Source organism: Podarcis pityusensis (genome assembly GCF_964106645.2).
Source record: "Podarcis pityusensis genome assembly, chromosome: 5".
In the NCBI taxonomy this organism is placed as follows: Eukaryota; Metazoa; Chordata; class Lepidosauria; order Squamata; family Lacertidae; genus Podarcis; species Podarcis pityusensis.
This window is the reverse complement of record NC_138032.1, coordinates 49,811,149-49,835,658: the sequence shown is the minus strand read 5'-3', so window position 1 is coordinate 49,835,658 and position 24,510 is coordinate 49,811,149. Positions and strand designations below refer to the sequence as shown.

General features: G+C 40.6%; 1 protein-coding gene across 1 annotated transcript in view; it reads left to right on the top strand.

The window, feature by feature from the left end:
• The window catches only part of NRAP (nebulin related anchoring protein), a 57,690-nt gene that overhangs the window by 7,109 nt on the left and 26,071 nt on the right, over window positions 1-24,510 (top strand). The window contains exons 5-23 of the mRNA XM_081006392.1: window positions 589-687; window positions 883-990; window positions 2,184-2,288; window positions 2,374-2,481; window positions 3,128-3,220; window positions 3,874-3,978; window positions 6,832-6,948; window positions 7,565-7,669; window positions 9,538-9,642; window positions 11,121-11,225; window positions 14,193-14,291; window positions 14,643-14,747; window positions 14,925-15,032; window positions 16,267-16,368; window positions 17,458-17,655; window positions 18,363-18,467; window positions 20,018-20,116; window positions 21,598-21,702; window positions 22,444-22,551. Of these exons, the coding sequence (XP_080862518.1) occupies window positions 589-687; window positions 883-990; window positions 2,184-2,288; window positions 2,374-2,481; window positions 3,128-3,220; window positions 3,874-3,978; window positions 6,832-6,948; window positions 7,565-7,669; window positions 9,538-9,642; window positions 11,121-11,225; window positions 14,193-14,291; window positions 14,643-14,747; window positions 14,925-15,032; window positions 16,267-16,368; window positions 17,458-17,655; window positions 18,363-18,467; window positions 20,018-20,116; window positions 21,598-21,702; window positions 22,444-22,551 (2,079 nt within the window). The remainder of the gene's footprint in view (window positions 1-588; window positions 688-882; window positions 991-2,183; window positions 2,289-2,373; window positions 2,482-3,127; window positions 3,221-3,873; window positions 3,979-6,831; window positions 6,949-7,564; window positions 7,670-9,537; window positions 9,643-11,120; window positions 11,226-14,192; window positions 14,292-14,642; window positions 14,748-14,924; window positions 15,033-16,266; window positions 16,369-17,457; window positions 17,656-18,362; window positions 18,468-20,017; window positions 20,117-21,597; window positions 21,703-22,443; window positions 22,552-24,510) is intronic.

The following is a 24,510-nucleotide window of genomic DNA, read 5'->3' as shown; positions in this document are numbered from 1 at the left end:
TTGCGTAACCTTCCTTCGGATCACTCATAATTTCAAGAAGTTTATAGGAAAGGGCTGCCAACTAAAGTGCCTTGAGAGGTTCCTGACCCCCCCCCCCAAAAAAAAATATTGCACTGGCAGTGGAGTTCTTCAAGCTGTGCCTACTCACTTTCAGAAAAGTATAGATTATACTACCTTGTAATTATAGTATGTTGCAATTATGGGCAAACACACCAGGCACATAGGATTAGGATCTTGTCCTCTCTAGATGTGATGAAATAAAATTAACTGGAATGTCAGTTCAACTGAAATGAAAGAGGCTCACTGTGCTCAGAACTAAGGTGCCAGAATTTCATGTGCAGCTTATGGGTGCAAAGGTCCAGGGAATTGCTGGGAACTTTTCCCATGCAGCCACCAGCTTTAGAAAAGTAGAAAGAGAATCTGCATGGTTTGGGGCAGGAGCCACCTAAGAAAGGAATGTGGTCACAGCCAGCCACATATTAATAGATTACATCCTGTCAAGAGTCTAATCCCCTGATCTTTAGAGATGGAGTCAAAAGTGTTTACCACTGTGCCTGTTCCTCATTTTATGATGTATTCTGTTTTTAGAAAGCCTACCGTGCTGCGTATGAAGAAGGCAAATCATGGTACTCAGAAACCATCCCAGATGCGGAAATGCTTAGGATAGCTCAAGAACAGGACAATGATGTAAGCGAACCTCCAATTTATGACAGCTTTATTTGTGAGTTAAATATATCAAGGAGAGATCATCCACATGGACTTGCATCCTTAGATGAGTGAACTTAAGGGAATTCATGGCAGAAAAGTTCCCCCTCTTCTCCTACCTCAGAGAAATTAGTTTGACGAACAAAGTTTAAACACACCTTTTTCTCTCTGTTGTAGTTGAAATATACTGAGGAATATGAGCAGCAGAAGGGAAAGGGCAGCTTTCCTGCTCTGATCACTCCAGCTTATCAAATAGCCAAGAAGGCCTCTCAGCTATCCAGTAACGTAAGTTCCTGGGGCATGTATTTTTGAGGGAGGGCAAAGAGATTGTAGCATAGGGGGGCAATATTCATAGCAAGAGTCAAAGGTCTAAATTTGATATATGATTAAATTGCCGAAAAGAAAAGAAAAAGAATGTGGACCATATCCAGTGTTCTCAGTCTGCTAGCATAAGAGCCCTTGCACTAGTAGACGGCAGCGGGCAAAAGTTGTGCAACAAAGGAATTAAATGAAACAACTGTGCTAGCAAAAACTTGTACAGCAGCTGATTTGTCTTGTGCAATCGGTTTCACAAAAATCTTTGATAATGTACTTGTGCTTTCCCTTTCACTTGGCTTTAGTGCTATGTTTGATACAACCCACCCGTTTGAGTACATGTTGTGATTACTTTTTAAATACTTCATAACCTGAGATATCAACGATTTGGAGGCATGATTACACGGGGATTGAAAAACAGGAGTATTTCTTCTCCCCTACCTAAATGACACCCTGCCCTCTTCAGTTCAGCTGTGTTTAATAGTCTTTATTGGCTGGTGTTTTTACTACCTGCCCGCTTTCTTTGTAGGGTATAACATCCGCAACGATCTAGAAATCTATTTTAATTAACAATACGCATATCATTTATGATGAGAGAGAAACAAGAAGCCCAGAAAAGATTCACCTTGAAGATCACGAAGCAAAATTCTCTAGTTGTTATTCCAAGAATTATGTATAATGCTTCAACAGAGATTGAAAATGAAAGCATGTGAGATTGTTATTGATTAGGCACGCTGGGCTTGTGTTCAAGAAAGCATTTTCATCCAAATAAAAATTTCAGCATTTCCATTTAGTTTAGTAATTTAACAGACTTCTAGATTGAGCTCTTTAATGCATTTACTCCTCCGCTGCCATTTACTTGTTATGAAATAAACATCTTTGGCAACTGATGGGCTTGGGGTGAATTAAACTGGAGCACAACATTTTGACAAATAAGGCCAGAATATGTTGTTATTCCAGCCTCTTTTCATCAATAAGAAACTGCCGTTTCATTTGCATTTGCAACCAAGGAATTTAAATTCAGGGCCAAATATTGGAAACACTTATATTAGCAAATCCAAAGATCATCTATTTTTACTGTCATTTGATGCTTGATTGCAAGAGATAAGATGGCAGTTCTTCATAGTTTTCAAATGTTCTTTGACTCTACTTCTCCACAATAGGTGGAATATAAACGAGGGCATGAAGACCGGGTTTCCAAATTCACCAGTGTTGCGGATACTCCAGATGTAATTCATGCAAAGGCTGGGGGGCAGCTTGCGAGTGATGTAAGTAGAACAGAAGAGCAGACCAAATAGATAGACTTTCTGCTTGTTTATAGCTATATGATTAAAACTCTCCCGATTTTTCCAGTTAAAATACACAGAAGAGTATGAACAACACAGAGGGAAAGGGAGCTTCCCTGCGATGATCACTCCGGCTTACCAGATAGCTAAAAGAGCCAATGAATTAGCTAGTGACGTAAGTTTAAAAAGTGCGATCTATATGTTGTCACATATTGGAGAAAAATCTGTACTTGGTCTTCCAAAATTATGGCCACTTTCCTGTTGTGAGAAAAATCCTGACATTGCTAGGTCAGCCAATCTCCACTGTTAAGGAGTGGAGACTTCTGTATTTTAGCATCATGGCATTGTCCAAACTTACTTTGAAAATAAGTGTCTGCTAATGAAACAAAGGATAGACTGAAGTTTGAAGGAAATATGCTGATCTTAAGATGCTGGTTACTTCCCCGCTCTGTGGTGCTCCAAAGTTGGAGCAGGGGCTTTCGGCTGTTGGTTGGAGCGTTTGTTCTGTGCTCAAACTGTATACTACAAAATGCCATAAACCTCCAGTGACCTCCTTCTCAAGAAATCAGCCTTGGCAAAACTTCTCATTATTTGGAAAAGTTGGGTGAGCACAACCCTTTTATACAACATGATGGTTTGGCATTGTTCCCCTGCCCACTTCTTAAAGATGGATCTTTCACTTGCCTTTCTACTGTATGCCCCTTTGAGCAATTTGTATGGAAAATGAGCTCCGTGGGCTTTAAAAGCAAACAAATGCAATTTGTTTAGGTTGTAAGATCAGCAGAATAAACACATCCTTTTCACCTCCATTGCTTTCTCAGGTGAAGTATCATCAAAGATATGAAAAGGAGATTAAAGGAAAAGCAAGTCATTCTGTTGGTGCCTCAAACGAAAATGTGAATCAGTTTAGTCAGGTAAGGCGCAATGCAAAAGTATTCACATCTCTATATATTAATTCATGCATATTGGTGTGACTCTCTTCACATCTATGTAAGGATACTGATCTCAAGGCTTTGGTGGCTTGCTGTTATGCAGCCATAGCCATACCAACCACGCAGAAGTATTAGGTAGCAGTAGACTCGGAAGAGTAATAAGGTTTGTAAAAGAACAAAAATATTAATTGGGGGGCAGCCTTAGGAAGCCCCCCCAAAAGCATCCCACAGAATGCTGACTGGACATTGAGAGGCATAAAACAAAAAACTCAGTTGGAAATTGAATGAGATGGCTTGAAAAGGAGACTGGATGAAGAGACAAATCAGTCACATCCACATCATATATTTAAAGCATATGGCTCCCCCCAAAAACAAATTCTGGGAACTGTAGTTTACTCCTAACAAAAGTACACTTCCAGTATCCATAAAAAACTACAGTTCCCAGGATTCTTGGGAAGAAGCCACACGTTTAAAATGTGTGTCAGGTGTGCTTTAAATGTATGGTGTGGGTTGTGTTATAAAATATGGAAACTGTGAAGTATGCCTGCTTGTTAGGAAGACTGTTGGTAGGACAGAAGTGTACCAAAATGAATAACTTAAAGATAAGTAAGTGATAACTATTGGATGTTCTTCAGGATTATATGGATGAATATGAAGAGCACCGAGGGAAAGGGAGCTTTCCTGCTATGATCACGCCAGCGTATCTCAACGCTAAGAAGGCAAATGAACTGGCGAGTGATGTAAGTATGAAAGTAGAGGTCTAGGTCAGTGTGGGCCAGATGCAAGAAGTTGCTTATAATAACCAGAAGGTTCTCTGGTGTCATATTATTTGAACAACTAGTGGGAACTTATAAAAGGAGTGAGACCCCTTAGGACTCTGGGTGTTCTTGTACCACATCCAATGATGTCAAATATAGCTGTCTATGACTGAGTGCACTATTTTAGTGGACCTCCAAAATGGAAGTATTGATATGTGTTTGTATGTTGTGAAAGATCAAACTTTGTTCTCAGTTGGAATTAGCTCTAGAGGGTCACCCCCAAAGTAACCACAACATTCCTTTTCTGCTTAGGTATCAAAAGTGAGCAAAGTAGTCATGATTTCTATAATGATCAGGAAGGATACAAAGAAATGCACAACTGAGAGGGCTTCAACCAACAGCCCCCATTTTACTGTCCCCAAACCACTTTCTAAACAGAGAAGATACTTTTGAAAAACAGCTATATGAAAGGGGTGGGGAGTACAAAATCTACCAATGTCTACCAAAGCTCTTTGGGATGCCAAAGGCAGCCTTGCGCATGGGCTATTGTATTTAAATAAGTTTGTCTGCTATATGTTTGCTTTGAATATTTGTATCCTGTATGCATGTGTACATATATGCGTGCATATACAGTGGTACCTCAGGTTACATACTCTTCAGGTTACAGACTCCGCTAACCCAGAAATAGTACCTCGGGTTAAGAACTTTGCTTCAGGATGAGAACAGCTAAAGTGGTCCTTCAGGTTAAGAACAGTTTCAGGTTAAGAACGGACCTCCGGAATGAATTAAGTACTTAACCTGAGGTACCACTGTATATATAATCTTATTTGCTTGAGCACCACCAAAATGTTCTTCTTGTGGGGTTTTCATGCAATCATTGAATTGTAGGGTTGGAAGGCCCATCTAGTCCCACCCCTGTAATGCGCATCCTTGGCAGATTCCCCCCCCCAAAAAACCCCCTCTGTTTAAAAACCTCCTGTGAAGGATAATCCACCACCTTCCAAAGTACAGTGGTACCTCAGGTTAAGTACTTAATTCATTCCGGAGGTCCGTTCTTAACCTGAAACTGTTCTTAACCTGAAGCACCACTTTAGCTAATGGAGCCTCCTGCTGCCGCCGCGCCACCGGAGCACGATTTCTGTTCTCATCCTGAAGCAAAGTTCTTAACCTGAAGCACTATTTCTGGGTTAGCGGAGTCTGTAACCTGAAGCGTATGTAACCTAAGGTAGCACTGTAGTCTGTTCGACTGTCGAACAGCTCTTTCCATCAGAAAGTTCTTCCTAATGTTTGGTCTAAATCTCAAATTCCAAAGAGATAATTGCTTGGATCCCAACATGCTTTTCCATTTCCAGAATGGCCCGCTCTGTTTCCAGAGAGGGAACCTTTGTGTCCCGTCTAATTAGTTTACTCAAGGAACTAGCACTGGAGTGATTAACCTTCATTCGGCAGCATCTCCGAAAATGTATGCACACCATAAATAGCAACAGCAACAAAAAGCAGGCAGATGATGGAGTCATCATGAATCACGGTTGCAGTTTTACCAGGGCAAACATTCAGTGCTAGGACCCTTACTCCTTATTCGTCAATATTTTCATTCCTGTTTAAACAAGGCTTTGCTCACCGTCTGTCTCTGAGTGGAAATGTAATATTAAACGCTGGGTAACTATTGAATTATTTAGTACTAGCTTAGTGTCCTGGCATCCCAGCTAATCTGCAGACATGAGTTCAAGCTTCTAATAATAACTCCAGTTAATATTAAAAGTTTTGGGCTGGCTGAGACATGTTCCTATCACATAATCAGTCTGAATGAAACCAGTGATTGAACCAAGAGCAGTTTTGTGGCTGAACGGGGAATTAGAACCCAGAGCCCTCTGACCCCAAGTACAGCACTCTAACCACCACACCACACTGGTTCAAGTATTAATCATTGTACAGTGGTACCTCGGGTTACAGACGCTTCAGGTTACAGACTCCACTAACCCGAAATAGTACATCAGGTTAAGAACTTTGCTTCAGGATGAGAACAGAAATTGCATGGTGGCGGCACGGCAGCAGCAGGAGGCCCCATTACCTAAAGTGGTACCTCAGGTTAAGAACAGTTTCGGGTTAAGAACTGACCTCCAGAACGAATTAAGTTCTTAACCTGAGGTAGGTAAAGGTAAAGGGACCCCTGACCATTAGGTCCAGTCATGGCCGACTCTGGGGTTGCGGCGCTCATCTATCTTTATTGGCCGAGGGAGCTGGTGTACAGTTTCTGGGTCATGTGGCCAGCATGACTAAGCCGTTTCTGGCAAACCAGAGCAGTGCACGGAAACGCCATTTACCTTCCCGCTGGAGTGGTACCTATTTATCTACTTGCACTTTGACATGCTTTCGAACTGCTAGGTTGGCAGGAGCTGGGACCGAGCAACGGGAGCTCACCCCGTCGTGGGGATTCAAACCACCAGCCTTCTGATCAGCAAGTCCTAGGCTCTGTGGTTTAACCCACAGCGCCACCCGCGTCCCCTTAACCCGAGGTACCACTGTATAATTATAGCTATTTGGACAGTGATAAATTGTTACACTTTTCTAAGTGGTAGGAAGTTCAAGGACGGTCCTCTTTATAAGGTTTCTTTCTTTGTAAAGGAGCAAGCTGGTGATCTGCAGTGTGATGTATTTGTAATAACTGTTTCTTTATAAATACTTGAGCAGGGCGTATAGGAAGCAACCAAATCCTTAAAGCAGGGCAGCAAAACCAATTGCCATGCTGACCGTGGAGAAGCAGTAAAGAAAACTGAAAGTGTGGCCAGCCAGTAGCCATTATAACTTGATTTGATCCTGCCTTTTTCTTTCTAGATAAAATACAAGCAGGATTTTTCAAAGATGAAAGGAGCAGCTCACTACCATTCTCTTTCTGCCCAAGAAAACCTAGTTCTTAAGCAAGCCCAGAATGTGAACAAGTTGTACAGTGAGGTAAGAAGGCCAGATGTAAATTTTATCAGGACACCCACACTGGTTTGTCAGAGAAACAAATTGCATGGAATTTGATGGGATTTACTTCATAAGCTGATGTGTGTCTACTCAGAAGTAAGTCCCATGGCGTGAATTGCTGCTTCCTCCTGGTTAAGTGTGGCCTTAAGCATTTAATTGAGATTGAAATCACATCCACACCAAACAATCTGAGAGCTCTTATACCAGTTTAAAGTCATGGAAAATCCTGGGAATTGCTGTTTGTTCAGGGTAGCTCAGTGAGGCCAGCACTTGGCAAACTACAGTTCCCTTGAAATTCCCTTGAAATTCTCCATGACTGCTTTAAATGTATGGCATGGATGTGACCAGAATCCCAGCAGGACTTTTGCCTGCCTAACTCTCTTTGAAATATACACCATATCCTCATGGCATACAGGACATTTCAGATTTCTTTCATGCTGACCAACGTGATGTTTGTCCCCTTTGTTTATTATGAGAGTGAGTATTGCTATGCAATAAAGCAGCTTCTTATTTTGCTTATTGCGGGATGTAACTGAAATACGTAGCCAGCCATTGAATATATTTTCACTTCTCACTGTTCTACATTCTCATTTTGCAGGTGGGCTATAAGAAGGATCTAGAAAGCAGCAAAGGCCACAGTATTAACTACTGCGAGACCCCTCAGTTCAGGAATGTTAGCAAGATCTCAAAATACACCAGTGATGTAAGTCCTCAGTCATTTGCATGCAGTTCTGAGAAAGCTTAATGTAGTCACTGTGGGAATCGCAGTTTGTACATATGTGAATTCAAGATAAGAACAGGAAATCTGGGTAAAAACAGGGCTGGGTGTTTGAATTTAGAAATCTTTACAGGGAAGAAAAGGTACAATTAATTTATCAGTAATCCAATCAAACAGTTATTTGTTATTTGTAAATGTTTATGGTCTCATCTCTGTTTCTTGGTGGGTTCTTAATACCACCAGGTCACCTCAGACAGCACTGTCTGAGTGCAAATTACAGAACAGAATATGGACCAAGTCATCTGCTTATAACTTCAGATATAGGAAGATATTTTTGTTGAATTCAACACATTATCCTTTATAAACAAAAGGTGTCAGAGGAGCTACATTGCTCTTCTTGGCATCATTTTTTTGCTAAGTCCCTTTAAAATCAATGGATTTTAAGAATTAAGCTTGAAAATCAAACTTTCAGATACAATGGAACCTTGGGTTACATACTGTCCTCCTTACGAATGCTTCGTGTTACGAGCTCCGCTAACCCGGAAGTAGGTGTGCCAGGTAGCGAACTTTGCCCCGGGATGAGCGGAAGTCGTGTGCCAGCGGCATGGTGGCAGCAGGAGGCCCCATTAGCGAAAGCGCATCTCAGGTTAAGAACGGTTTTGGGTTAAGAACAGACCTCTGGAACAAATTAAGTTCGTAAATGGAGGTAGCACTGTACAGTGGTACCTCGGGTTACATACACTTCAGGTTACAGACTCCGCTAACCCAGAAATAGTACCTCGGGTTAAGAACTTTGTTTCAGGGTGAGAACAAAAATCATGCTCCAGTGGCATGGCAGCAGCAGGAGGCCCCATTAGCTAAAGTGGTGCTTCAGGTTAAGAACAGTTTCAGGTTAAGAATGGACCTCCGGAACGAATTAAGTACTTAACCCGAGGTACCACTGTTTAGACATTAATCACTGGATTAGGCAAAATATCCTTAAAAGGCAGAAAAAGTCAACCATAGCTATTCTAAATATATTCTTGATAAACAATAAAGTTGAATTGCTTTCCATTTCTGTGGTGTGGCACTAAAATAGGAAAGTTCTTTATGGGTGGGATTCACTATGGCAAACATTCCACCTGTGCAAACATATCAGCATCCTAGATGGGGCAATCCTTACTCACCTCCTCCTGTGTGCTGTTCTGTGCAGGGCTGCCCAATGACTAAGCAAGCAGGCCCTGGCTTAAGACCTTGCTATGGAAGGATTTGTTCACTGTATTTGGGACCAAGGAGAAATTTTCCTTCAGACAAATTGGGCCTGTCTGGGGGTTTTGCCTACCTCATAGCAATTGTCACAACTTGATGGGAGATAAGGCATGAGTGTGTATCCTAGTTGGACGATGTGGTCAGAACCACCGCCAGCCCAAGGAAGCAGATCCCGTTAAAGGGATCCAGGGTGGAGATGTTTCTGTCCAGACACCCAGACTGGGGCTGATGCACCATGGCTGCATCCACATGATCTTGGACAGCCTCACCCTGATTTGGTGTGTGTCATAGGGCAATCCGTAACCTTGGTTAACCCTGCCAAAAATAATCAAGCAGCAGATGGGTTGGTTGATTCAGGATACAAATACAGTGTCTGCGCCAAAACCTGTTGCCCTCTGTAATCAACAAAGTTGTGGCCCATTTAATTTATTGAAATTCTTGGGGCCACTGTCTGCACCTTCACTGTCCCTGGGCAGAAGTCTTTGTGTAGGGCTTCCATTGAGAGGATTCATGAGGTGAATCCTACCCTATGCCTTGCTCATTTTCTTTGCAATATAAAAGAAGGGAACTTCTGTGTCTGAGAGGAGGCTTGTTTTTGTACGCAGCTCAAGTACAAAGAGCATTACCAGAACCAGAAAGGTCATTATGAAGGAGTTGGCATAGACAGACGCACAGCACATGCCATGAAGGTTGGAAGTCTGGCAAGCAACGTAAGTTGTTGTAAATGCTTCGGCAATATACTATTTTGATACGGCTTCTCATCTTAGTAGGGTCAAATGAAGGATAGCCATAGGTTTGATTACTTCTGGGGAGGTGAAAGCGTTAGCAGGAAATATGAAAATGGGGGGGGGGGGAGAAACTGTGTTTGTAAATAATATTGAAGTACCTATACGCTACCAGTGAACTTTGCATGAATTGGACAGCATGCCTGCATTATGTTGCTGGATCACTGGTGCAATATTATGGTTTGCAGCTTTTTACTTACACAGCAGGTAGCACAACTCTCCATAGGATTTAACTAAACAAACTTCACACACACACACAAACAAAATTAATGCAGATTAATTGCTGTAACAGTGAGCTATGGGATTGGGCCTTAAGAGGCTTATGTTTTGTTCTGCAGCAGACTAGGCATTTTTTCCCTATTGGTTGTTAAGGTCACACAACATCTTCCAGCATCCATGCCATTTGTCTTGGTTTATTTATTATTGGCTTCACTGAGGTGCCATTTCATTATTTAATACTTTCATTTATAAAATTTGTTACACACTTTTCATTATAAAATAATCCCAAAGTAGGGTTCAATAAACAATAAAACACAATAAAATCACACCATCTGTAAATAGATAGGAGTATTCACTCAGTTTTGACCAAACTGCGGGAGGCAGTGGAAAACGGAAGTGCCTGGTGTGCTCTGGTCCATGGAGTCACGAAGAGTCGGACACGACTAAATGACTAAACAACAACAAATGCACTCAGTAATGACCGTTCCCCACATTAAATGGGGGGCACCCTTTGAGTGGTCGCGCGCAGCCTCCTGAACCCTATGTGGCACCATTAACACAGGCTTGGCTTTGCCTTCCCCAGGTGGGATACCTGGAGGTCTCCACCTACCTCAGCCAGTTGCCCAATTCTGCCTGGGGAGGCGTTGCCAAGGTGATCAGGCAAGGTAGAGGGAGGGACCACCCTGCCCACACAACACTAAAATAACCATCACAGTATGCAGTGACATAGGTTCAACTAAAATCCTAGATGAATAAATAGTTGGCATCAAAAGCTTGTAAGGTTCTGTGCCAACTGTAGCTTAAGGGGAAGGGAGTTCCTGCACTGAATGATGGGTGCCTGTGTTGAGACGTTGTGTACCATGTCTTGAAATGCGTTATTTGAAGCTCTGTGAGAAGCACAAAAAGTAAGCATGAAGATAAAAGCAATGTGTCACAGGTGGAAGTTAAGGTAATGTTTCTGCGGTTGGCACTGGATTAATTGTGCAGCTGAAAAAGAATCAATTAGCAGTTAAACTATGCAAATAATTTCATTTTCTTTGGCATTAACGCCACTGAATTTACTTTGTTGCTTGTGTTTAATATTAATATTACTGGGTTTTTTTTTCTTTTCTCTTGTCTGATAATTATTCAGAACAAATGACAGCTTTAAAAAAAGTTGATTCTTTTTGTTCTCCTTCTTCCAGATAGCCTATAAATCTGATTACACACACGATGATGTTGACTACAATTACCCAGCCACCCTCACTCCTTCATACCAGACAACAAGGAAGCTGATCCCTTTGAAAGATGTAAATAGCCTTCTGAATTCTCACCCTTCTGCTTGCATGGGATGGAGTATGATTTGCAGTCTGTATAAGGCAGTAATTTAATTACAGTGACAAATATAGCTGATGATAACAGCGCCCTGAAAGAAAGAGATAAAAGTTGTTTTCCAGTTGGTAGACTCATAAATTCTCAGGGCACTGGAGATGAGATATCTAACCTTCTGCATTTAGCTGTCCTAGTGTCAATCCGTTTTTGTTGTAATCCCAAAGTGATTACAGTAATCCCACAATTTGCATCCATTTAACTTGTGTGCATTCAGCTTTACATATGTGACAAAAAAATTAAAAATTAAAAAGGGGGTGGAAAGGGGGCAGGGTTTCAGGAAAAATGACTTCGGCAATCCTACCTGCCATTGAACCCAATGGGTCTTGACAATGTGCAATTTTGGCTTTATGAGCAATCTCCAGAACGTAACCCCTGCATAGTTTGTGGGTCTATTGAACTACTGCTTCTCATGGTGGTAGTTCCGCACTACAAAATGTATATTGCTTTTATACTAATTTAACAACCACTTCCAAAAAAGGACTTGGACTGCAGTCTTAACCCCACCCATCTGAGAGTAAGTCCCTTTGAATTCAGAATGACTTACTTCTGACTAGACAGGGTTAGGGTTGCACCGTTTACATTTATATCCCACTTCTCTACCCCCTTGGAACTCATGACAGCATATACCGAGTTTTCAGGAAGTCTCCCATCCAGAATCAGATTTGCTTAGATTTTTGCATCTTGTGCCTTTAGAGCATGCCATGAGAAATATATTTGGGTGAAAGTGGTGCAAACTCTCTTAAAATTCCTTACACCCCCTTACTCAGGCTTCCTCAACCTCGGCCCTCTAGATGTTTTTGGCCTACAACTCCCATGATCCCTAGCTAGCAGGACCAGTGGTGAGGGATAATGGGAATTGTAGTCTCAAGACATCTGGAGGGCCGAGTTTGAGGAAGCCTGCCCTTACTGAACCACAGGTCCCAGGATTCCCTGATGATAGGAAAAGAGTCATTAACTCTCACTTCAAAGAGCAAAAACAAGGGATTGGTTATAGCCTTATTTCCCTCTTTCTGGTCACTTCCTATCTTTTCAGGTTACACCTGGCTAGAAAGAGTGTCTGATGGCATGCACTAATGTTCGGTTGAAAAACATGTCTGCAAATGCCTAAGGGATCCCCGTCTGTTGTGTGAGGATGAATTTCACACAGGACAAAACAGGCTTTGCCGGTTTTGCCTTTTTAACCTTATTGATTATCTGTAGACCACTGATGCTACATATTTCCGATGTTTACTTTATTCCACTGGGAACAGGCTCAATACTAAGGCTATAGCTACATCACTGATGTAAACTGGAGAACAGCCATTACTTTTATTATATCTGGGCATTGAAGCTTAGGAAACCATTGTGTCATATAAGCTGCCTGCCATTTCAAACCTTGGTCCATTTAGCTCAGCACTGTCACCACTGGGAATGCCAGGAGTTGAACCTTATGCATGCTGTACCATTTAGCATTTCACATAACTCCTCATTTATTTAGAAGGTTAAAAAATACTCTCTACACATTCTAAATTACACTAAGAATTCAAAGGTAGTTAAGAGGAGATTTTATGGGGTCAACAGCTCAATCATGTGCTCTGCTCTGCTAGCAGAACAGTCCACACAAAAGTGGAGTTGTATTAGATATGTAAAGAAAAATGTTACGTGTATAGCTTTCAAGTAACAGCCCCTGCACCTCAAGTTCAATGAAGCCCTGGTATATGGCAGTTTGAGTGACAAAGCGTCAGACAGCAGGATGACCAGGCAGAGAGCTGTAGAGATTTCCTTTATAAACTAGAATTCTGTAGAGGAGAGGATTTCAGAGGTGCAGCGTGACACTTGAGGATCTTTAAAGTGGCATCTGTTGAAATGTCCTGTTCTACACAAGTGGTTTTCATAGCCACAGTTCCTTTTCCACAAAACAAAAACAACGGTTTATTACTAGAGAGTCCTGCCCTTCTTTCCACCATGTACAGCCAGACCAAATTTCATCATTTAAAACAAAACAAAACGTGGAATATCAGTAGAAAATAGCACTCAACACTCCAGATCATCTGCCGATGTGAGAACTGGACATCAAAACAGAAACAGTGAATTAATTGTTTCACTTATACTGATCATATTAGATAAGTTATACATTTTTTAATGGAAGATATGTAAGAATGGACTCTGTAGCATCAAATAAAATTTGGATGCCACATCCCCCTTTTTTTAAAAAAAAAAGAGAAGGTGGGCAAAAAAACTCACTAAATCAACTACTTTAAAGTAGCATACAATTTGCATTTTAGTGAGAAGGTAATTAACTAGGGCAAATATTAATTAAAGCCTGCCGAGAATAATAATTGTATCCTGTAGTGTAACATGGAGGTCTTTGGGAAGAATAGGCTTAAAGGGAAACCTCACCATGACATTTTATCTTGCATAATGTGGATTTAATATACTGCTTTGTATGGGCTCGTATTGTTACTGCTGCCTTCATATATTAGCAAGTTAGTGGGCTCTGACCTTATCAGTCGCTGACTTTGAAATAACGTTTTTGCCTTATTAAGATTTTTCACGACACTCTGCATATATAGCTTCTTCTATTTAATGATTTCCCTTTATATTTTTAAATATTTAAAACCACAATTTAACACAATTGACAAGGCTAACCAATTAAAAATGCTGGCAAATGAAAGTGAGCAAGAGACAGAAAGAAAGCTGTTAATTTTATATAAATACCAGACCAATGAAATTGCACTGTAGTTAAAAAAACAAGCAAAAACCCCACAGGATTTCTGCTTTTGGTTAACTGCTGTGAATATTCTAGATAACAATATATTTGCCATTTGTAGTAAAAGCTACCTTGAGAATTGCTTTACTAAACCTTTTGTGGTAGTAATAATGTGTTTCTCCATTTTTTAATTTAGGTAAACTATAAGCAAAGTATAGACAAGCTGAAATACAGCTCTGTTACCAGCACACCTCAGATTGTTCAAGCGAAAATCAATGCTCAGCAGCTTAGTGATGTAAGTCCTATTTCCATTGTACCCCAACGCATGAGAAGTATTACATAAATAAGAAGGTATCTTGCAGTTGTCCCATGGATAACATTTTGTAAGTAAAAGGCATCCTGGGGAGTCAGTTTCAGAGCCTCCTTAAGAAGTATTGCATCCTCAAATTTAGGCAGATTTATTTTTTATTATTGTTCAGACATTTATTGAAAAATAAGCCAGGGGGTAGTCATAGTCACTCTTCGTATAATTTCAGATTTTATTTCCTAACGACTTTTTAAGAATGGCTTTTAACAATTAACACTCCTCTTGCCGTTAAATATCATTGTATTTGACATGTTGAATATGCTTTCGATTGTTTGGCAGCTGAACTACCGAGCCCAGTATGAGAAAACCAAAACACAATATACTTTGCCACAGGATGTCCCACAGTTAGTCAAGGCCAAAGCCAATGCGGAATTATACAGTGAGGTAAGGGAACCTACAAATATACATTTGCATAATATACCCAAAGATGTGATTTTCATTAGAAACATAAGTCACATGCTGCGCTAGCTGATTTTATAGTTTGTTGAGTGAATTGCCTGCTGGTTTTTTTGCCTATCTTTATTCACATTAATGACTTACTACTGTATTTCCTTCCCTCAGATTAAGTATAAAGAAGGCTGGCAGAAAAGCAGGGGCCACGGCTTTGAAATGAATTTGGATTCCATGTCTTTGCTCGCTGCCAAAGCTTCAAGGGATCTTGCCAGTGATGTACGTTATACGTATTTATCTAGGGCATATTACTAAGAGACGTCTACAATAATATAGAGAAATGAAAACATGTTGAGTTGGGGCTTTAAGATGGAAATTTCCTTAAAAAATAATCTGTCACAAACTCTGATAAACTAACGGAGAAATGTAATAACATTCTAGTTATCTGACTTACCTTCGTGTTTGAAAGTGGCTCTTTAAATTGGCTAAAACCTAAGATAAATAATTATAAAGTGAATATATTTCCAGATTTGAAAATTTGACCTGCTGTTTGAAATATCTTAATGAGCCAGTGATGCTTTCATCCTCAAGGGCCAAAAGAATGGGTGGCATCCATTGTTGCAAGAGCAGACTTTCAATCACCCAATTGAATTTCCCTTTCCTCATCTCAGCCTTGCCTCCCTAATCTGCTCTGGATAGTTGCTCAGGCCTGCTGAGCAGATTTGGAGTACACAGGGGGCTGCAAGGAGGAGAAGAGGAAGGGAAAGTCCTGTTGCATGAGAAGAAATGTGTTGTCCTTGAGGAGGGACACATATGTAAGTCACCCATTTTCTTTTCCTCCATTTTACAATATTTTCAGACAGTGTCATTCTGTACAGTCGTACCTTGGTTGTCGAACACCTTGGTACTCGGACGTTTTGGCTCCTGAACGCTTCAAATCCAGAAAAGAGTGTTCTGGTTTGTGAACATTTTTTGGAAGCCAAATGTCCAGCGCAGCTTCCAATTGAGTGCAGGAAGCTCCTGCAGCCAATCGGAAGCCGTGCCTTGGTTTTCAAACCATTATGGGAGTTGAACGGACCTTCTGGAACAGATAAGTTTGACAACCAAGGTACCACTGTAGTCAGCTTTATTTATTTCACTTAGATTTACTTTTAAGACTATATTTTTTAGACATTGTTACTACCTATATATCCATACAAGATTAACTTATCTTCCCTTGCAATTATTTGAAGAATCTAACATTTCCCAGCGTAATCGCTCAATTTCTTCCCACATTAGTTTAGTTGTTCCTTTTGAGCCCCCCCCTTTTTTGCTATAGTTTAAAATGCAACAGAAAGTGTACTACTACTTGGCAGACAAACTGGATGAGATTGGAGCAGTTGGCTTTCTGTTTTTGTCAGTAGAAAATTTAAGGGGAAGAGGTTCTTCTTTAAAGAGCACTGTTAAAAGAAAGATACAGTTTGGCTGGCATTTATCTGTCTTTTGAGCAAAATGTTGCCTATTTTCTCCACAGATTAAATACAAAGAAGAATATGAGAAAACGAAAGGAAAAGCAATGGCAACCAAAGATTCAAGACTTATTCACTCTTTACAAGTAGCCAAAATGAGCAGTGAGGTAAATGGCTTCCCATTACTATTTTAAATTTTGTTTTTAACGATGAAACTCCTACTCTCATTATTACCTTGGGATTTATATATCCTTTACTGCACATAATAAAAAAATATACCTCTTCCTGTTGTATCTGGTAAGAGGGTGGTTGCACAAAACTCATGGTTATGCGAGCAGAAGCATGTCACCGACTCATTAAAAACTCTCCCCTTCCAGGCCCTTCTAGTTTTTCCCCTTCTTTTCCTGACCATCTGGACCATCGCTTGCCATGGTTATTGCCAATAAAGAACTCAAAAAGAAAAATGAGTCCTTCAATGCTTCAAAGCTGTTGTAACATTGTTGTAACAGAAAATAATAAACGTTTATTGTTGTAACAGAAAATAATAAACGTACTCTTAAAAATGGTTCACCTTAATCAGGGTTTGCAAAACCAACCATCGTTAGCACCAACAGAGATGTAATGTTGCACCGTGGTTAACAGTTGTGAATAGATTCGCACATATGAGTGGAGAGGGAGAAAGTGCATGCGGTCACTTTGCACTCCTAATCTCTTGTGCATGTTCAGAAAATTGATAATGTTGGTTCTGCACCAGGCCCTAGTTCCAAGAAATACTGCATTGAAATCTTTGTTAAAAATAAACAAGGCTTGCAGTTCTGTGCCTATGCACTTTACTGTAAACCCCATTGAAATCAGTGGGATTTACATCTGAGATTATATTCATAAGATCATTATGTTGTTAACTTTAATGTAAAGTGAACACCGACACATTTTTGTGTGTGGAGATAAAGCATAAAACATTTTATACTCTATATACATAATGATAATGAATGATAAATGTATGTTAAGTGATGCTGAGAAACAGTGAGCCGCTACAGGTACCTGAAAGAAGCATTCACAACCAGGTCATAAAGGTTGGATCAGAACTTCAGTCTTTTCAAGCCTCAATCAGGGAAGCATGAATCTGTATACAGCAATTATATTCTAAAGAGTAAGACTGTTGGATATATAGTAGAGATGGTTGCTATTATTCTCCTGCTGTTTTCACCTATACTCTTTTTGTAAAATGTTGAATGCAATATTTTGATATTCCCTAGATTGCATATAAAAAAGAATCTGAGAAGAATAAAGCTCATTTCCACTTACCAATGGACATGATAAACTTGGAACATGCCAAGAAGGCCCAGACTCTGGCTAGTGACCTCGACTATAGGAAGAAATTTCATGAATATACGGTGGTTCCAGAAGACCTAAAGACACAGTGGGCCAAAAAAGCCTATGGACTACAGAGTGAGGTAGGAGCAAAGGTCGAAAGCTGGTGATGGCAGTGGTGTTACCAGAATTTATTGACTGCAAGGGTAGCCAATGTGGTGCCTTCCAGATGTTGCTGTTAGCCCCAGGGCAGGGATGAAGGAAATTGTAGTCCAAGAACGTCTGGAGGGCAATTTGTTAGCTACTATTGTTTCCGAATAGCTCAACTCTTTGTCATTACAAGCCAGATGTTATATTAAACCAATCCATAGGTCTCATATGGGAATGCAGATAACTCAAGTGTCAAATTCAATCCAATTTAAATTTTGTCCAATAGAAGATATTAACTTTTAGTGGAAAGACTTTGCAGGAAGACAGCTTTAAGCAGAGTTCTAATGCTTGCCATCAGTATTTGTGTGGAAGAGAATTTGTAGGTAATAACAAAGGCTATAACTTAAGGACTTGTCACCCATGGCTGGCAAAATCATGTCTTTTTGTGATACAACTAAATCTACCTACCTGCTGTAGGAGCCAACTCCTAGTGGTCGAGGTCCATTTGCCCCCCCAATAATATATTTGTGGGGGCTGGAATGGGTATTGCCATTCAAATGGAGTGCATTCATTGTGTCTTGTGGTCGATTATATGGGACGGGGCTTACCTGTCCCCCCCTAATATTTTATTCAGGTTGTTAGCCCTGCTGCCTGCCTACCTAATCAGTCTGTGAAATAATGAGCTTTCTTTTGTCTTCAGCTTCAGTACAAGACAGACCTTACATGGATGAAGGGAGTTGGGTGGATAGCAGACGGGAGTCTCAATATTGAGCAAGCAAAGAAAGCAGGAGAACTTATTAGTGAGGTATGTCTCTTGATTTTCCTGTTAAGTATAATAAAGTCTGGCAGGACCTTCCTGGAAGATGGAAGTAGACTGAAATATTTTGAAACAATGGCACTGTATTATAATTGGATGGTTTATCAAGTCCCTGGAAAACTGTCATGCATGCCTGTTGGGTTGAGTTTGGCTTCTTCGGTCACAAGTTCTGCTAACTTATCAAAGAAAAACAGAAATTAAAAGAAAGAAAATTAGAAGATATGTAAGAGTGAAAAGAAGGAATAGGAGCTAGTCTGGCTTATTTAAAGTTGCCAGTGATTATGATACTGTAGATCCTTGACATCAGGCTATGCAGGTATTCTGAAGTAGAGGCAGGAAGAAACATCTGTGCTCAGATCTAATATCTTGCAAGGAAGCAAATTGACATCTACTGCTGGGGTTTGCCACATAAATACTTATTGTCAAAAATGTTGAACCCAGCCATGATCAGGTGACACAATTCTTCATTTCTGAACTGTATAAAAGGTATATCAGTTGAAAACTAACACGTACCTTGGATGCTTCTGTTTCCAGCCAAGGAGTTGGCATTTTGTTATTCTTTGTATGACATATAGAGCGGAACATAATTTTTGAAAACAACTCGTTCCTAATATGCCTCACTCTCTCCCACATCTTGAATGTGGAATAATGAGCATCTCTTTGAAATCTTTATGCACTTTAATGAAAATAAATCAATCTCATTCTTATTTTCAGCTGGGAACATCACAGGGCAAGAGAGGGTGTGTTTGCTCTGAGACAGGGTCTTCCCCTGCAGAAATGCCAAGTTGAGGCGTGCATGTAACACATACCCTGGAGTTGGTTGTGTGTTTGATTGATGAATTGTTAGTACAAGAGAATCACATGAAGTATGCAAAAGAATGTGCCTCTTCTTTATCAACAGACATTACTGTGAAAAGGCTGTCTTTTTCTTCCTCTTACGGTGTTTTTGACAGCAACAAATTCGGGCCTCATTCAGAAATAACATGGTTTCTGTTATGTTGAGCATTTGCCACAGATGTTGAAAAGCAATGCAGATTGTGAACTTTTCAGGGCTGCATTTTTCATGGCTTAGCTCTCAGCAGTGCAGCAGGAGCCCACGAGGAGCAAAGCAGCTATGATTTCTGCCCTGTGTACCATTATACTGTTTGTTGAACTATAAACCGTAGTTAGGCTTGGCTCTAGTTGAAAGCAACTTATGAAGTAGGCATGTGTGTGTGGACAAAAAAAGAACCTGGTTCATGTTGAAACCAAATAGCTAAAATGATCCATTGGGGTGGGGTGGGTGGAATAATTAATCAGTGTAAAATGATAGCATAAAAGTTGGGAAACAGAATGGTTATTCTACTTTATGTACTCCACCACTGTGTTATCTGAGTAACCTTGCCTCTATTTCTGAGTTGGTTTTAACATGAAAAGATTGTGTTGTTGTTGCTAGTGCTGGGAGTAAGTGGAAGGCATAACTTGTCGATTTTTTTTACCTTTGAGAAATGTGGTAATGTTATCTATACCATCTTTTTTAAAAAATGCATTTCAATTAGAAAAAGTACAGACAGAAGGCTGATGCTCTAAAGTTCACAAGTGTGGCAGACAGTTCCCAGATCAAACATGCGAAGAAAAGCCAGGAACTGCAGAGTGATGTGAGTCTCCTACTTTACCTTCTCTCCACACAGATTCTTTATCATTAAAACGGGTAATTCTTGGGGACAGGCACCACCACTGAAAAAGCAATAGGATCCAGCCACGGAAATTTGTCATTGCTTTACATAGTTTTGAGGTGTACTTCTAAGATTTTTTTGAACTCCCTGTACTTCTGCAGGTAGAAAACCTTTAAACCCAAAGGGTTATCAAGAGGCGTGCTGACCAGGTTTCAGATACTATGGTGATAAAGGCCATGTACCTAACTAGAGAGAAAAAAGACTAAATTGGATCTTTTAGAACATCTGCATGGACCTCTGCGGCTGTTCTTCCTCAGTGAGGCTATTCTTTCTGTCATTAAAAATACACTGCCTGTCTTGCGTGGTACCTGGATTAGATTGTCTGCACATGACTTCATTTTAAAATATTTTCCATTGCTTAGACTTTATTTAATAATAATAATTATTAATAATAATAATCCAGTTTCATTCCCCTTAGACCAATGTTTTGCCTTTACACAATAAGGGAAATCAGTGTTTTATTTAGTGCAGAAGTGGAGAATCTGTGGTCCTCCAGATGTTGCTGGACTACAAGTCCCATCATCCCTTATCATAGGCTGGTGCTGATGTGAGTTGTAGTCCAGCAACTTCTGGAGCACCACAGGCTCCGCACCATTGTTTGAGCAGCATTGCTTTCACCAATACAGGTTAGCAATGTAGTGTAGCTGTATAATATAGCTTACAATCCAGTAGTTAGCACAAGTGAGGCCATGGAGCAGGGGTGGGGAATCATTGGCCCTCCAAGGACTACAACTCCCACCCTTTCTGACCATTGGTTACTATGGACTCCAACATCATCTGGAGGGCTGAGTGTTCGCTATCCCTGTCTTGGTGTTTGGGGAACTGGCAGAAGTGGGCCGCCATCCCTTCTTAACGTTCTGAACAAGATGATATAAGTCTGTGTACACACTATTCGTTTAAAGCGCATTTGAAATACATTCTTTCTTTTAAATAATTATGTGCACTGTAGTTTATCTCTCACAGAGTTAACAGTTCCCAGCAACCCTCAACAAATTGCAGTGCCCAGGTGTGTGTGTGTGTGTGTGTGTGTGTGTGTGTGTGTGGACTGTGCTTCAAACGTGCTTTAAAGGCACAACCCTCAGTTTAAGCGAAACTATTGTCTAGTGAGGGTTTCAGACTGAGGTAAAAGACACAGTCAGATAGCCAGTCATTTCACAAGTGTTTTAGCATTCATGCTCTTTCATCTTTTCATTTTATTCTTTGATATCAACCATAATTGTTCAGTCTAAAACATAAATTGATTTTGAGGCAACTTTAAAAAAAAAACCATTGACGGTACAAACCATACACTAACTGGATGTAAGTATCCAGGAAGTTAATCTTTGAAAATTGTTACGTATTGCTTCTTAAAACAAATACGGTATGCCCAGTGCTGATACTGTTTGGTCTACCTTTGTAAACAGGTTGCATACAGGTCAGGAAAAGAGGGTTTTCTTCATAATTACAGCATCAGCAAAGATGAGCCCCTCTTCATACAAGCCAGAAGAAATGCAGCAAATATCAGTGAGGTATGGATGGGTGGGAATCCTGTGCTTTCATGCTATTGAAATACTTATTCTGTGGCTAATGATTGATGCTTTCTCAAGAGTAGTTCAATGCATATATACTATAAACGTATGGTTGTTGGGTTGTTGTTTTTTACCACTTTAACTTTCTTTGATTCTTTGATGTGGGAATTACAGTTTAATAAGAGTGTTGAGAATGCAAGCCACTGCCGGATAACAACAGTTTCCAGGGGGGCTTAGGAGAAGAAATAACTATTGGGCTTGTTTTGCTCTGTGTTATAGTAGTTCTGCCCTTAAACTGCTCTTTCAGCCCTTTAACATATACAATACAGTGGTACCTTGGGTCACACACCCTTCAGGTTACAGACTCCGCTAACCCAGAAATAGTACCTCGGGTTAAGAATTTTGCTTCAGGATGAGAACAGAAATCGCGTGGCGGCGGGAGCGGGAGGCCCCATTAGCTAAAGTGGTACCTCAGGTTAAGAACAGTTTCAAGTTAAGAACGGACCTCCAGAACGAATTAAGTTCTTAACCTGAGGTACCACTGTATTGGTATGCTAATGGAGGAACTCCTAACTTTAAGCAGTAGGCAACATGCAGGTTAGAATAAGAACAATTTAATCCAGTATTTTAATAGCTCATGAAGCCACAGGTTTCTGGTACCATTTGAAACGTTGGGTGTTACTGTTATGGCAATGGTGCATAGTAACAAAAGAATAATTGTGGCATTAAAAATCCTTTTAGAAACTGTACAAAAGTAGTTGGGAGAGCCAGAAGGAGAAGGGATTTGAACTTCATCTTGATGCCATACCATTCCTGACAGCCAAAGCAAAGAGGGACCTGGCAAGTGATGTGAGTACCGATTCAAGTTGAATACACAAGATGGGATTCAGTGTCACCCTAAGGCAGTCATCCCATCTGGTGTAAGCATTGGAGTGATCTCTCCTCTCCTCCCCCTGTGCGCTGTCCTGGGGGGTTCTCTCTACCCTCCTGAACAGATCTGGGGATGATGCAGGGGCAAGAGGAGGCTAGTCCTGTTACACTGGCTTCTGCTTGTGCAGCAGCTTAGTTGAATCCGGTCCATCGTTCCTCTAGGGAGCTAAAGTGTGCCCCTGTGAGCAGGTCTTAGGATCTAATTTAAGGGTAGTGTAGTCTATAGCAGGGATGGGGGGACCTGTGACACTCCATATGTTGCTGGAATACAGCTCTCATTGCCTCTAACCATTGGCTATGCTTGCTGGGGCTGATCATGGGTTCCTTACCCCTACATTACCTGAGCTCCAAAACACAGTACAGAGGGCTGACCAAAACAAATAAACCCCAACCGAAATGACCTTGCTGTATGTTCCAGATGTTGCTGTTGTTAATTTTATTTATATTAATTTGATTCATATCTCACCCTTCTTCCTGAAAGAGCCCAGGGCACAGAAAATTATAAAGCAAACAAACACAAAAGATCTCAGAACAGTTACAAACATTATCTCAGTGAGCGATTCTCAGGGTTGTCAGGGGCAGTGTCTGTTGGTCAGAGTAAATGGGGATGCTTTTAATTGTTTTCCTGGAAAACCCACAAAATTTCCTGGGCATCCCACAGAGAACCGCTACTGAAAAGACCCTGTCTTGTGTCTCCACCAGCTATGTAGACCTTAGCGGCGGCACCACCAACAAGGCCTCACTTGCTGAGATTGTTTATATCAGATATATATTATATCTTTTAAGTACTTGAATCCCATGTCATTTACAGCTTTTTATGCTAGTCCTACCACCTCGAATTTGGCCTAGTAGCTCACTGGCAACCAGTACAGCAGTACAATGGTCTCATCTGGCTGCCCCACTTACTAGTCCAACATCCTGCAAGAAGCAGTATTTAGTCTCCCACATTATCAGATATTGACACTTTTATCCCTCAAAACACAGGATTGTCAGGTGGAATGCTCTGTAAAAAATGTATTGCACAAGAAAACTAAGCTATTGAATTACCATTAAACACAATTCTGTGAAAAATTTCAAGGGAAGAACTAAACTCTTGTTACTATGAAAAGTCTTAGGACAGGCTTCCTCAACCTCAGCCCTCCAGATGTTTTGAGACTACAGTTCCCATCATCCCTGACCACTGGTCCTGCTAGCTAGGGATCATGGGAGTTGTAGGCCAAAAAACATCTGGAGGGCCGAGTTTGATGAAGCCTGTCTTAGGATCTGATTCCCAAGCCTCTGAGTGTAGATATTACCTGAGCTCCATATCTCTTCACTGACCTTTACCTGAAACAATACATTTTATTTAGCTTGTGCTAGTGCTCAAAAGCACAACTTGACCTTTTGAGCTGCAGCTTCCCAGTACCACTCCAAGATGCTATGACTTCTGCAGAAAAAAAAATAATAATACAAAAAACAAACACTGAAAATGTGCTGCCCTTTCATGGCATGCAAAAGCTGCTCCTCTAGGCATCTACCTCACTCTCCCTAATGGTAGGACCGGATCTGTCTCCTCAAGCTAAATAATTGACAACCCAAATAACAAAGGAACTATACATGTTTCTTTGCCAAGTGTGTTGTTCTTTTGGGCTACTGGTTCTGTCAAGAAGGTGCAACACTCTCTAATGATGCAATACTATGCATTTTTACTTGGAAGCGAATCTCAGTGTATTCAGTGAGAAATGTGTTTAGGACCTTAGACTGTGGTTCTAAACAAATTGACTAGTGTGAATAAGCCCTGCTGAACACAGTAGGACTTAGATGCATAGGACTGTGCTAATAATGACATAAAACGTAAATCATATGATGCATTTTCAAGTAACACAAAGGCTCCCTGCC